Here is a 12,459-nt window from a genome sequence, read left to right as displayed (position 1 = left end):
CTTTGTTAATTATTAACATTCTTATTGCCTGATGGACAAAGAAAATAAAATGAGAGAACAGCTGGGTTTTCTGTCCACAGTTCTAGTAAAGGAGACTGAATGGGGAGAAAGTTGCAACTGTTATAGATGTGTTTACAGGTTTCAATTATCCCCATTCTCTCTGCCCCTTATTACTGCAGATAACTGAGAAGATACCCTAATCAAATGTGTAAAACACAAACATGTTTTCTGATCAAATATAGAATCAATGGCCACAACCTGAAAATAGAAATGAGGCAAAAGAAGCTATGCTAGAAAACTGAGAAGCAAGGGTCAAGTTCATTAAATGGCAGAGGGGGAAAATGGACAGAGGACCTGAATAGACATTTTTCTAAAGAAGACTTACAGATGGCCAACAGACACATGAAAATATCCTTAACATCACTAATCATTAGGGAAATACACATCACAACCACAACAAGATACCACCTCACACCTCTCAGAATGGCCATCATCAAAAATACAACAAATAACAAGTCTTGGCAAGGATGTGGAGGGAAGAAATCTCATGCACTATTGGTGGGAATGTAAATTGGTGCAGCTGCCATGGAAAACAATACGGAGATTTCTCAAAATTTAAAAAATGCAACTACCACATGATCCAGCAATTTTTCTTCTGGGTATTTACTCAAAGAAAACAAAAACACTAAACTGACCAGATACATGCAGCCCCATGTTTGTTGCAGCATTATTTATAGTAGCCAAGACATGGAGGCAACTGAAGTATCCTTCAATGGATGGATAAAGAAAATGTGATACATATATACACAATGGAATACTATTTAGCCATTAAAAAAGAATGAAATCTTTCCATTTGTGACAACATGGGTGGACCTTGAGGGCATTACACTAAGTGAAATGAGTCAGAGGAAAACACCATGATCTCACTTATATGTGGAATCTTAAAACAAAACAAACAAACAAAACAAAGTGAAAACAGACCCACAGATACAGAGAACAGCTGGATGGTAAAGGAAGGAGATGGGCAGAGTAGGTGAAGGGAATTAAGAGGTACAAACTTCTAGTTATAAGTCAAGTGGCTGTGATACACAGCATAAGGAATATGGTCAATAATACTGTAACAACTTTGTAGGGGAACAGATGGTTACTAGACTTATTGTGGAGATCATTTCAAAATGTATTTAAACGTCGAATCGCTATGCTGTACACCTGAAACGAATGTAATATTGTACATCAACTATACTTTAATTTTTAAAAAGATGACAGAGGGAATGTTAAAAAGGGAAGTCAAACAACTCCCCCAGGCAGCAATAACATGGGAAATATTTTTCTGAATGTAAAGATCACAGCAGCTCTCTAGACCAAAATCTAAGCAGGAAAAAGCATACGGAAATAACAGAAGGGAAAATCGTTTAGCAAAATGTTAATTTTCATCTTAACATGGTTGGAAACCAAACCGGGGAGATACAAATTTTGTGAAATTCTTTGACAGAGTCCCACTCTCTCTGCCAAGAAAGGGGCTCCTTAGGAGGTATTTATGTGAGACGGACCAGGGAGGTAGCTGGCAGTGTTTCCTTCCCTCTCTCTAGGATGCTGGTGTGCCTCCCCTTCCCTCTGTTTCTAACAGAATCAGCACCACGTGAGCAATACTTCACAAAGGGTTCTCCTGATCCTTGGGGCAAGTCAGAGTTCCTGCAAGTTAAGGATGTAGTTCAGAGTGAGAGTTTCTGTCAAAGCAAGTTTTATCTTTATGGCTCAAGTAAATGTTTATTGCCGTGAACCCCATTCTCTGTGATGACACTCGTGTGACCCAGCCTCTCTCGTTGACAAAGCTCCCGAAGACATAAGAAGGAAAACCCAGGTTTATTCCGTGATTTCAGCTTCCTTACTATCTAGGCATCTGGGACTCCTGGGCTTTTGAGAAGCTACTGTAGCAACAGCTGTTACTTTACTTTAGTAATAAAGTTAAGTAAACTGAACTCAAGCCACATAGAGGAAAAAATTAGAAAAATCAAAAATATGTGAAGATGAGAATACAAGGAAACCATGCCTACGTAGGAGGAGAAAAATGAAACTATCACAGAATCATTTTTTCGGAAGATACCCAGAAGGGAAGGAACAGAGGGTGTTTCCATTCCATTCAAACGAAAGGCACCTTAGTGAAGAGGCAGCTTCTGACACGTTACATTAAAAGACAAAAATGTGCCCATGACAGAAGTGTGGCAGTTGGGGATGGCTACTTGCTTTAAACCCTGAAAGGAATCAAAGAAAGGGACAAAGAGACATTTACCTTTACAGTATCCAAACTCAAGGTGAAGGGAATTAAATCGCTTTCTTTGGCGTATAATATGGTCAGTGGGGCTGTCAGATGAGCTAACAGGGTAAGGAAGAGAGTAAAGTAGGACAGAACTGAGCCATGAGGCCCAGAAGGAAGAGTGGACTTCCCTGGTGAGGACCGGAGCTGGGCATCACGGGCATTGGGCATCGCCGGCTGTGCGTGAGTCTCACCTGGCAGAGGCAGAAATGAGGTCACAAAACAGCATGGATGGCAGGGTTTCGATTTTAAAACAGCAAATAGATTAGAAACATTGAGAAATGGAAATGAACAGAAAACCCTGATGTGGATCAAGGCACCACGAAAGCCAGCAGAAGCTGATTTTTCTGGATTCGGTGGATGGAGCCGAGAACCGGGAATTAGCCCACAGTCTATTCCCAAGGCCTGCCATCTAAATTTTAGAGGAAGGAAAACGTGATGTTCAGAGAACTGTAGGGCTTACAGGGTAGCCAGAGAAGAGTACCGAAGATTGAAACAAAGGGCAGGAGGGTGCAGCTTTTACAAATACTAAACCTGAGATTAAGGTATCTGTGTTCAAACACAAACTCTGCCTGGACTTGCTGGGCTGAGGGTGAGTGTGTTTGGGTGCACGCCAATCTCCTGACCGCCCGGGTCTGCATGTCTTCCTTAGTAAAACCTCAAAACTAAACTATTTCATCTGAAACGTGCTTTCGAGCTTTAAAGTTTTAGGAAGTGAAAAACTGGGAGAGGAGAAGACAAGCCTCTTAGTAAACGAAAGGCCTAGAATGGATGACAACACCTTTTTTGCTCCAAAGGCTGGAGAAGACCTCTCAGAGACAAGAGAGGTCTCAGCACAGCTGTTAGATGTCACCACAGCCATTCAACCCCCCCAACCTCCTGTGCCTGAACCCACAGCAGAGAAGGGCACCGCCTGATCTCCGGACATTCCATCCCGTGGATTATTTGATGACGTCTCTGTCTCCCACCGTCCTACCAGGGTACAATTTTCTAAAAGCAGAGAAAATCCTTCCCAAGAAAATAAACACTCCCAAACAACTGTCCCATTCTGTTACCTATTTGGATTACATAATTGCTATGAAGTCAAGACTTTCTTACTGACACGCCAGAAAAGACCTCTCAGCTCATACACTGAACTGCCTTTTCTCCACTGTCCAAGGCCCTAAAAATCTCCAAGTCCCTAAAAAGCAGTCCCCAATGCCCACTGTGATGGAAACAAAAAATTCCACTGCCTCAACTCTGCTCAGAATGGAAACTCAGATCAAAATATTTTACATCCATGAGGAGATAGAAGATCTGTATACTATATTCTTCAACAATAACAATAATACATACCTTTACTGATGCCCCAAACTGCCCTTCATAGAATGGAGAACACTGGATATGTTTTCTGGTTCTTTTGAGGTTAATTTAGACAAGTGTACAATCTTAACTATTTCGTCTGGCCAATCTGTAAAATGGGGCCACTGATAATCGGTAAATGGCATCATTTACCAGTCACCAGGAAAAACAGTTAACCCCCTCCTGACCTAACCCTGAACTAGAAAAAGAACCACTAGGCCAAGCTGACTCAAATCCCACAGAGCACAACGCTAATTAAGACACCTATACTTTTCCGATGGAGGCAGCACTAAAAAGGCTGAGAGTTCCTTTTACTGCCTGCTCTGACTTGTTCGTCTGGATCAATGTAGAAATAGCAGCAATTTGCTCTTTGTAATTCCTCTCCAGGAATAAAAAGGACTAGGATATTCCTGGAATGCCTCCTTACTCACAAATCAGAAGGCATACTCCTAGAGACACTGTACTTCGCTCTGTTTGGTCCATGTGGAGATTAAATGAGATAATGCATGGAAAGCGCTGAGCAAGAATCTGGCACACAATAAACAATAAATCAATGATGTTAGTAATTGTTATACACACATACACAAAAACAAAACCAAAACCAAAACCAAAAACAAAACAAAAAAAAGGGAGGACTGTTTCCTGATGCCTATCAGCTTACTTGGAATAGGGAGGATTGAAACATAGGCAATAATAGTTTCACACCACACCCCAGAGATGTCTTTGCCGTCCTCTGGTTTTCTTGTAATTGGTCCCTTGCTAGTAATCATGAAGAACTTTCGACAGTGCCACAGGTAGTCACTCCCCACTCTCCACCTCTCAATAACAGCAGCAGCAGAAGGTTTGAAACAATGAGAAGAGAAATGCAAAAGACCTTAAAGAAATTCCACAAAGCCCCTTGGCACTGATCATGTGGAAGTTTTGCCAGAAAAGTCAAATATCCCACGCTAAACCAGGGTTGTTGGTGGAGAAAAAGGGTAACTAAAGCACAGAAGCTGAACAACCAATGGAAAGATTATCTCCCCGTCAGAAACCAAACCCTAAGAGTCTAGTTCTTCTGTAAATTTTAGGCTACAGATAAATTCTTCCTAAGGCACACCTAGCAATCTCTTGTGTTTGGCTCTGCTGTTTGGACACGCATAGTTATGTTTTCCTTCCAGGCACAAAACCGGTTTTCAAGAGCTTCATGAAAATATTCACATTTTTCATGATATGCGATAAGCACGTTTTACTATAACTGAATTTTCTAATTCGCTTGGGGCACCTTCCCAGTGACGTACCAGAGTATACAGCTGTGCAGGACGTTTCTTTTTTTTAAGGTGGAAAAATGAATAACGTCTGGACTCCAGAGAACATGGTATATTTGCAACAGTCATGAGACTGTGGCTAAAAAATGGCCATAAAACTTTTATTTTTTATCTTGTGCTGTGTCCACTCAACCTATAAAAGGCCATGTCACAATTTTTGTAGTTTCTAAACCAGGTTTTTGTAAACACAGAGGGCATTAGTGTTATGCCTATTCAACTTGTAAAAGACCAGGCCACTTGGCAATTCTTGTAGTTTCTAAACCATGCTTTCCAAAATGCAAAGGACAAGGGTGATCCGTCGCTTTAGGAAAGGGCAGGTAACATTCTACCTCTGGCTGAGTATCTCGCTTATTTCACTCGACCTAAGTTTTTATGGCAACCCTCTATTACCAGGAAAGTGTATGTCCCCTGCCATTCAAAGTAATAAGTGCAACTTGTAAAAGTCAGGGTTTTTTTTTTTATTTGATACATTCTAATCAAATGGTAACAGCAGTAAATAAACACTTTGAAAAACAGGCAGGTATCCCCCTAGATCTGGAAGAAAATTAGGTCAAAATATTCTACATGGTAGAAGGGAGACAACTGCTGATGTCCATGGTTAGACCACTTGGAAATTTCTAAAGCCACTGCAGAAAAATCAATGGCAACAGGTGGGGACACAGTTACTTCAGGGGGTAAAACGTCTCTATCTACATGGTTTTATTAACAGGGATTGAGTTGCACCTGTATAGCATGACATTCTTGTCTTTAGCCTTAGAGGAAAAGATGAAGTCTTTTCCGTTTGCACCAGTTTGAAAATGTTCTGAAATAAGGCTCCCTTGAAATGGATTACTACAGTACTCATCCACATGAGAGAGTTCATACATGTAGTAAAAAGACAAATACAGGATTTCATGGTCACTTTTTTGGTTGATTTGGTTAATTGCATAAAATGAAGGATAAATACTCACAAGCATATCTGTTTAACAAAACTCCTAAGTACACCAGAATGCAAAATATCCAAAGTCCTAAAATAGATTCTGATCACCAGGCATACAAAACTGAAGTTAAGCCGGTGTCAGTCTGGTTCCTTCCACTTCTTCAGCACTCCCAAGCAGAGCTCTTTCTCTACTACCGGCGCTGGGACACTGCACCTAACAGGAAGGAAGCTCAGAAAGGCATAGTGTTCTGATAAAACGTTTCTTCAGCCTTTACTTGGGACATTTGATTTTTAGCTTAAAAGGATCAACTGGTCTTGGTGAGCCTTAGGAAGGGAAGCATCACTCAGGTAAAAATATTTAGGGGACTTTTAAATATCTAGCTACCTCACCACACATTTAAATTAGATTGACTTCAGCTGTTCTGAGAATTCCACGTAGTTATCCAGAGCCGTCTCTCAAGTTTTGGTTCTCTTTTACATAGCTGCATTCGGAGATACTCTATAGGAGGCATGTTTAGAAAAAGAGAAACACTTATACCTGGAATTTATATTCTTCCAAATAATCTTTTAGTCTTGTTGGTAAAGGCAGTCCCCAGATGGTACCAGTACATTTGTTAATGGTGAGTCTACAGAGATGCTGCAGAGGTGGTGCTGATGTGTAGAGAGGTTTGGTCAGATAAAGGTGAACAGTGCCGTTCCGGGGGGCTTCTGGGCCCGTCCGCTTATCCTTGCACATCTGAACATAGTAGTCGATCAGATGAACCACACTGTCAAATTGTTTAAGCTTGGACTTGACACATATGATAGAGTCCAATCTGAATTTCCCATCTTGGTATTCGATGCGAAGATTAGTTGGTCCAGCTGATGTTTTAACAGATATTGTTAGTAGATAGTCTGAATGCGAACTATCTCTAATCAAGAAAGTTCCTTCTGGTGCCTCTTTTAATTTCTCTTTGGCTTCATTAACAGTCATACTTCCCCAGTACCAGCCTGGGGTTTTTGTTCAAAAAAAAAAAAAAAAAAAAAAAAAGGAAAGAAACAAAGAAAGAAAAGAGGGTAAAGTAGTTATTATAGAGAATTTTTAAAATAGAGCAAGTACTTGGCAACAATTTTTCTAGCCCTAAAAAGAGGTTTGCAAGTGAAAGTTTCCCAGAGGCTACCATAAATACTTTCTGTAGAAACTGAATGAAAACATAGGTCCATTTTCTTTTCCCAAACTGTGAGCCAGTTTTCTTTTTTAAAAAGTAACTTTCTGTAGCTGTTCTTTAAACTCTCTTAAGATTTTTCTCCTAAGGAAACAAAAGAATGTTTCCAATATGACACACTGGCTGTCCAAGACTGATGCTCCTACACTATTCAAGCAAATCAAAGATTTAAAGTAAACTGGAAATAAACCAGAAGTTAGAAATAAAAGCCATGCCCTTAAAAAGTGGAAAACCCAATTCCTGTAATTCCAACAGAGTAAAAACAGAAACAACCTTTTGGATGGTTGGTGTCCACCCCCACTCTCCCTAAACCTGTTAATGACTTGCATACATCTCATTTCAAAGCCCTGGAAAGCACCACTATTTACTGGTTTTAAACGTGCAGTTCTAGAACAATAGCTTCTGTTTGCCGTTTTGACTACAACTACCTTATCAGCCATTGAGAAACGAGAAAGCCTAATTAATAATTAGTACTTCAAGTTTACAATCTTCCATAAACTCTTGGGACTTTGCCCTAATCCAAATCCAATCACAACCGTCGGTCACCCCAGCATTCTCTGCCTGCACCTCCTCCCTGGCCCATCCAGTCTTCAAAAAGGACTTATCGACCTTTTGCCTTTTAAAAGTTTGAACAATGGTCCTTCACCTCCCCCAACCCCCACAAAGAAAATTGCTGGGATACCTGCAATCTGCCGGTTCCTCCCGCTGGGGGAAAGCCCGTGGCCTGCACGGAAAGACCGGAACCGCAAGTGAAGGGACTTTTCCCTCTCCCTAGTGCTACCAAAACTTCAACTTTGCCCCAAACGTAAGTTTTTAGGATCCAGATTTTGAAAGTCTGCATGGTCTGCCAGAATTTTTTTTTTTTTCAATCTTTTCTTCTGTCAGATGCCGAGAGACCACAGCGTAAAGCGCAAGAATGCACGTAAAACAAGCAAGGCCACTCTCGGCGGGGGATTCTCAGTCCGCGCTCCTCCGGCCTCTGTGGCAGCAGCCTGCGCGGCAATCTGTCCGTCCCTGAACTTGGTCGCCAAGATTCCAGGCTGCAGCGGCTGCCCGGCCCGGGAGCCGGATGCAGCTGAAGCTGCTGGCAGCGCAGCGCGCTTTCGCCGCTCTCGCACCCCTCGGACAGGAAAAGCGTCGGGCACTATCTGCGGCTAGGGTCTGGGCCCGAGTGCCGAACCCCAAGCAGCCGCGATAAATAGTTAAGGTTCCACGGCCTTAAGAGGCGATTTCCCAGGAGCGACTCTCGTGCTCTACACTCCCCTAGGCCTCTGAGTCCCTCGAGAACCACTTTTCTTTCGCATTCCCAAGGATCCAGGGCCGTGCGGGCATCCTCTTCGCAGTCCCCCGCCCTGCGGAGGGGAAGGGAAGCGACTGCTTCCCACGTCGGCCCCACTTCCCAGCCTCTCCAGCACAGCCTCAGCCGCGTCTCTGGGGAGGCGCCCCCTCTCGCACGCGTCGCGGCCAGTCCGCTCCATACCTGTTTGACTGAGCTCCCGAAGGGCCTTCGCCAGACACGCCGCCTCCGGGGACGGCTCCTCCGCCGATCCCGAGGTCCCCCACTGTCCCTGCGTCCCTTCTGCGCCATTCCCGGAGGGCTCGAGGCACCGCAGGGTCATGGGAGAAGGGTCACGGCGGCAAAGACAGGTGGCCGCCCGAGCTGAGGTCAGAGAGGGGCACGCGTCCTTCTTGGAAGTCAGTGGGAACCCCAAAACGAATCCCTGAGGGGTCCCCGAAATGCTGGTGGAGGAGGAGGAGATGGGGAGCTGCTGGTTCTTCCTCCCCGGGTCCTGGTGCACGGATGGCAAAATCCCCCGCAGGCGCGGTCACGCACAGTTTGCCTACAAAGAGAAAGTGGAGGGTTGGGTCAGTCGGAACTGGACCCCAGGCGGCTGGGGTGTGGGTGGAGGGACAGATACGTGGAAAATCCCGGGGACGACTCCGCGTCTGTACTCCTGCACCATTTAACCCCAAGCATCCAGTTACTGCCCTCGCCCGCTCTACAGAAAAAAGGATAAAGAGAGAGCATGGATCCAAGACGCAAGAGTTGAGAGGGGCTGGTGAGCAGGGTAAGGGTGAGGAGCGGGTGTTTTCCCGCCCAGGGCCGCTAGCTGAAATCGCAGACTAGAAAAGCAGAGTCACCTGCGGGTACGGTGGTAAATAGGCCCTAGTCAAGGACAAGTAGAAAAAAATTTAAAGGAAAGAACAGAAGTCCCCAAATTGGCACTCCTATCTCACACTCCGCACAGCCCGGGGAGCCCCAGAAGGAAGCACCCCGCACAAACCTAGTTCCCCGCCCTACAGCGCCTCTGGGCTCCCAGGGCAGAGCCCGCAGCCCCGGGCGCAGAGGCGAGGAAGCTGCGGCAACCCTGCCACACAGGCTGCCTCGCTCCCCTCCCCCGCACTTTCCGGCGCTCGCTTGGGGCAGGGGTGGGGGGCGCCGTGGCCACAGCTCCCGAAGCCCGGCGGCTGCTTCTGTTGCCGCCGCGGGCGCTGTCGAGGAATCAGCCCGAGCGCGCAGCCTTCGCGGGGACTCCGAACCTCGACCAGAGCCGGGGCGGAGCAGGAGGCAGCGTGAGCAGCGGGACGTGCTAGACAACCAACGCCGAGCCCTTACCTCGGCCCCAGCCGCTGCCGCCGCCTCCGCACCAGGCAGTCTCCCTAGCCGACATGGGGCGGGGGAGACGGGAGGGGCCCGGGAGGAGGGGTGTCTGCCCGAGTTTCCCCTGTTGACTTTTAATTTGGGAACGAGATGCCTGGGGGTGCAACGAGCCCTGCGCTCAGCGGCAGGGGCGGCCGGAGCTCTCTACGCAGAGGGCAAACATAAGCCCCAGGAACCACCGCCTCAACCCGCCGGGCTCGGACACCCCCTCCGGGCTCAGACACCCCGGATCCAGGGCAGCCACTGAGTTTCCCTCCGGCTGCGACCAAGGAGATGGGAAGGAGAGAGGGAAGGAGGAAGGAGCCAGGGCGGGAGGCGGGCGAGTGGGGAGGAGCGGGAGATCAGGTTATTAGGAGGATTATTAATTTGGATGGCATTTTAGAGGAGAAAAAAATAAAAAAAACTCTGGAGACTTCTAGACGCTGGGAAGGAACCGGAGAAAGAAGGCAGTAGCTCTCGGCCTCGGGGTAGAACCGCAGCTCGGACTCTTCCCCGGCAGCTCCAAACTACGGAAGCCAAGTCTGCCCGGGCTCGCGGCCGCGCCCGGGTGCCCTCCCCAGCTCTAACAGGGGCGGAGCCGTCGGGCTCCCCGGACCGGTACCTGCCACCAGCCCCGGCCCGAGCTCCTCCGGCACCCCAGCTGCGGGCGAAGGGGATCTTGAGGCTGTGCGCCCGGGGCTCCGGCGCGAACTCTCCGCTGCCCGCGCAGCACCAGTGGCGGCGGGCAAGGAAGCTCATGCTTCAAGGGAAGCCCAAGGCCCGCGAGCCGCAGCGGCGGCGAGACTAGAGTTAAACGTCTGTCCACAGAGCGATGTGTACGCTCGACTTCCCAGACCGACGCGCCTCCCTAGCTCCCCGCCTCCCTCCCTGGTCCGCGCTCCCCGCGCGCCCTGCCCGGCGGCTGCGGAGGCCGCTTTCCAGGAACTTTCCAGGAATCCGCCTCACGTGACCGCGGCCCCCGCTACTGCTTTAAAGAGCCTCTTGCGCTAATGCGCAGGCTTCGGGGGAGACGGACTCAGAGCGCTCTCCAGGGCCGGCCGGGGTTGGGTGGATGCCTGGGAATCTGCCCTCCTCTGACCCTACGCCTCGGAGTGCTCGGAAACGCGCAGGAGAAGCCCCCAGCCGCCACCGTCAGGGTTTCAGCGGCCGGAGCCTGCCCCCAACCCGTGCCAGCTGTGTGCGGAGGTTAAGCGGATAGCAGACCTCCTCGCCCCTCGGTCCTCCGTACTGAGGGGTAGTGGTCTTTTCCATCCCTCCGCGCCTTCTCGGAGCGACTCTCCAGGCAGCACATTCTGTGAAGGGGGGTGGTGCAGGAGAAACTGGAGGTCCTCAGAAATGGCCCCTCCCGCTCTGACACATTAATGGGGTGGGGGAGCCGCCTCTCCAGTCCCCGCGCCCACGCCTGGGAGTCCCGGGGAGCGGGCCGCTGGCGGGCCTCTCTGCCCAGGTCTTAGAGGGCTGCCCGGGGGCGGAGAGCAGCGCCTCCTTAAGCGGCGCTGGCCGCTCTCAGTCCCCTCCCCCCGGAGGTCCTGCTCGCGATCTCCCGCACCCGCCCTGCCCGGCTCCTCCCTCCCTCCTACTCTCCGCCCCACCGTCTCCTTCCGGCAGCCCGGCAGCCCTACGGACTCACCTGCGCGGACTGCAGAGGGGTTGCCTTGGCCAGTGCGCTCTTGTGGTCCTGGGTGGCCGGTCTCGGTGTTCGCAGTCCGGAGAGCGCTCGGCTCTGCTATTTGCCGCAGAGCTGGCGCCCGAGGACCGGGAATGCGGAAAGATCCCGGCTTTTCTTCCCTGCTCGGAGACCCCCACCTCCTCCCACCTGGTTGGAGGCCACCTGGCCTCAGTTGAAACTCATTTTCTTGCCTGCACGTTCGCCCCCGAAATGTGACCGACTTTAAATGTGACCTACTTTTTAAAACTATTAACACTTACGGGGAAACCGGATCCAAAATTTCGATAACCATTTTTCTTTTAAATACTATTCTATTGCATCACTACTCAAAAGCTTGAAAGGTCAATGGCCACTTTTAGTTGAAGCGTTGGCTATGGGGAAGTTGGGCGAGGAAGGAGGAGGGGACTTGGGGGACGCGCGGCTCACAAACCGTGCTTGGTGCCCCCCCTGCTGGCTCTCCAAGGAAACGTAAACCAGCTCCCAGCCTTCCAGCAGGGAGTCCTGAGCAAATCGGTTTTCTCAATAATTTGCCTGGTTTTGAGTAAATAACTATGCAAACGGTAGATTAGCCGGAGGTGGGGTGGGGGCTGACATTTCCCAGCTAACAAAGCGTTTTGTCAACGATGGAGTCGCGTGCACGGAATGTTTTGTTTCTTACACTCTGACATGGAGGACGGAGCTAACTAAACCCTAGTTGAAACTCTCTGTAAAGGAGCTGAATAATTTCGCACAAGTCGTTTACCATGCTTGGATCCTGAGCCTTTTCTATGAAATTAAGGGGCAGGACTTTCTTTGGTTCTGGGAGAGGGACTGGGATGAGTGAACAAATAAGATTACATGTGGAGTCTGCGTGTAGTCCAGAATCTTTAAGAACCACATCTACTAGCGTTCACTGTGCTCTAAATTATTCCATACAGCTTCTCCTTCCTTGGCAGAGAATCGCTGAAGAAGTGTATACCCACTTTACTGCAGTTTAAGTTAAAATACTTATTTTTAATTTTACAAAGATAAAGTAATTCTAATCATCAGTTGAAATGAATCT

The 12,459-nt window shown here is 48.2% G+C and overlaps 1 protein-coding gene across 5 annotated transcripts; it reads right to left on the bottom strand.

Moving 5' to 3' along the window:
• Nucleotides 1-5,401: 5,401 nt before the first annotated feature.
• On the bottom strand, nucleotides 5,402-11,497 carry SOCS2 (suppressor of cytokine signaling 2). Of its 5 annotated transcripts, none has more exons than XM_064491588.1 (3): nucleotides 11,379-11,497; nucleotides 8,567-8,927; nucleotides 5,402-6,871 (listed from the first exon to the last, which is right to left on the bottom strand). In XM_064491588.1, exons 2-3 carry the CDS (start codon nucleotides 8,703-8,705, stop codon nucleotides 6,414-6,416), a joined length of 597 nt encoding a protein of 198 aa, XP_064347658.1. In that variant the 5' UTR covers nucleotides 8,706-8,927; nucleotides 11,379-11,497; the 3' UTR covers nucleotides 5,402-6,413. The 5 variants fall into 5 exon arrangements, with proteins under 5 accessions (XP_064347658.1, XP_010988250.1, XP_010988249.1 ...); XM_010989948.3 differs by lacking the exon at nucleotides 11,379-11,497 and adding an exon at nucleotides 10,952-11,216; XM_010989947.3 differs by lacking the exon at nucleotides 11,379-11,497 and adding an exon at nucleotides 10,350-10,618.
• Nucleotides 11,498-12,459: the final 962 nt, after the last annotated feature.

This window comes from Camelus dromedarius, chromosome 11 (assembly GCF_036321535.1).
Source record: "Camelus dromedarius isolate mCamDro1 chromosome 11, mCamDro1.pat, whole genome shotgun sequence".
NCBI lineage: Eukaryota > Metazoa > Chordata > Mammalia > Artiodactyla > Camelidae > Camelus > Camelus dromedarius.
Note: the sequence above shows the minus strand (reverse complement) of the source record. Positions and strands in the feature narration are given on the sequence as shown.

What these genes read in the sequence shown, in the direction of transcription:
- SOCS2 (XM_064491588.1), bottom strand. Translation starts at nt 8,705, where the DNA reads ATGACCCTGCGGTGCCTCGAGCCCTCCGGGAATGGCGCAGAAGGGACG. An exon ending in TCGGGAGCTCAGTCAAACAG is followed by an intron (nt 6,872 to 8,566) that starts GTATGGAGCGGA and finishes CAAAAACCCCAG; the next exon opens with GCTGGTACTGGGGAAGTATG.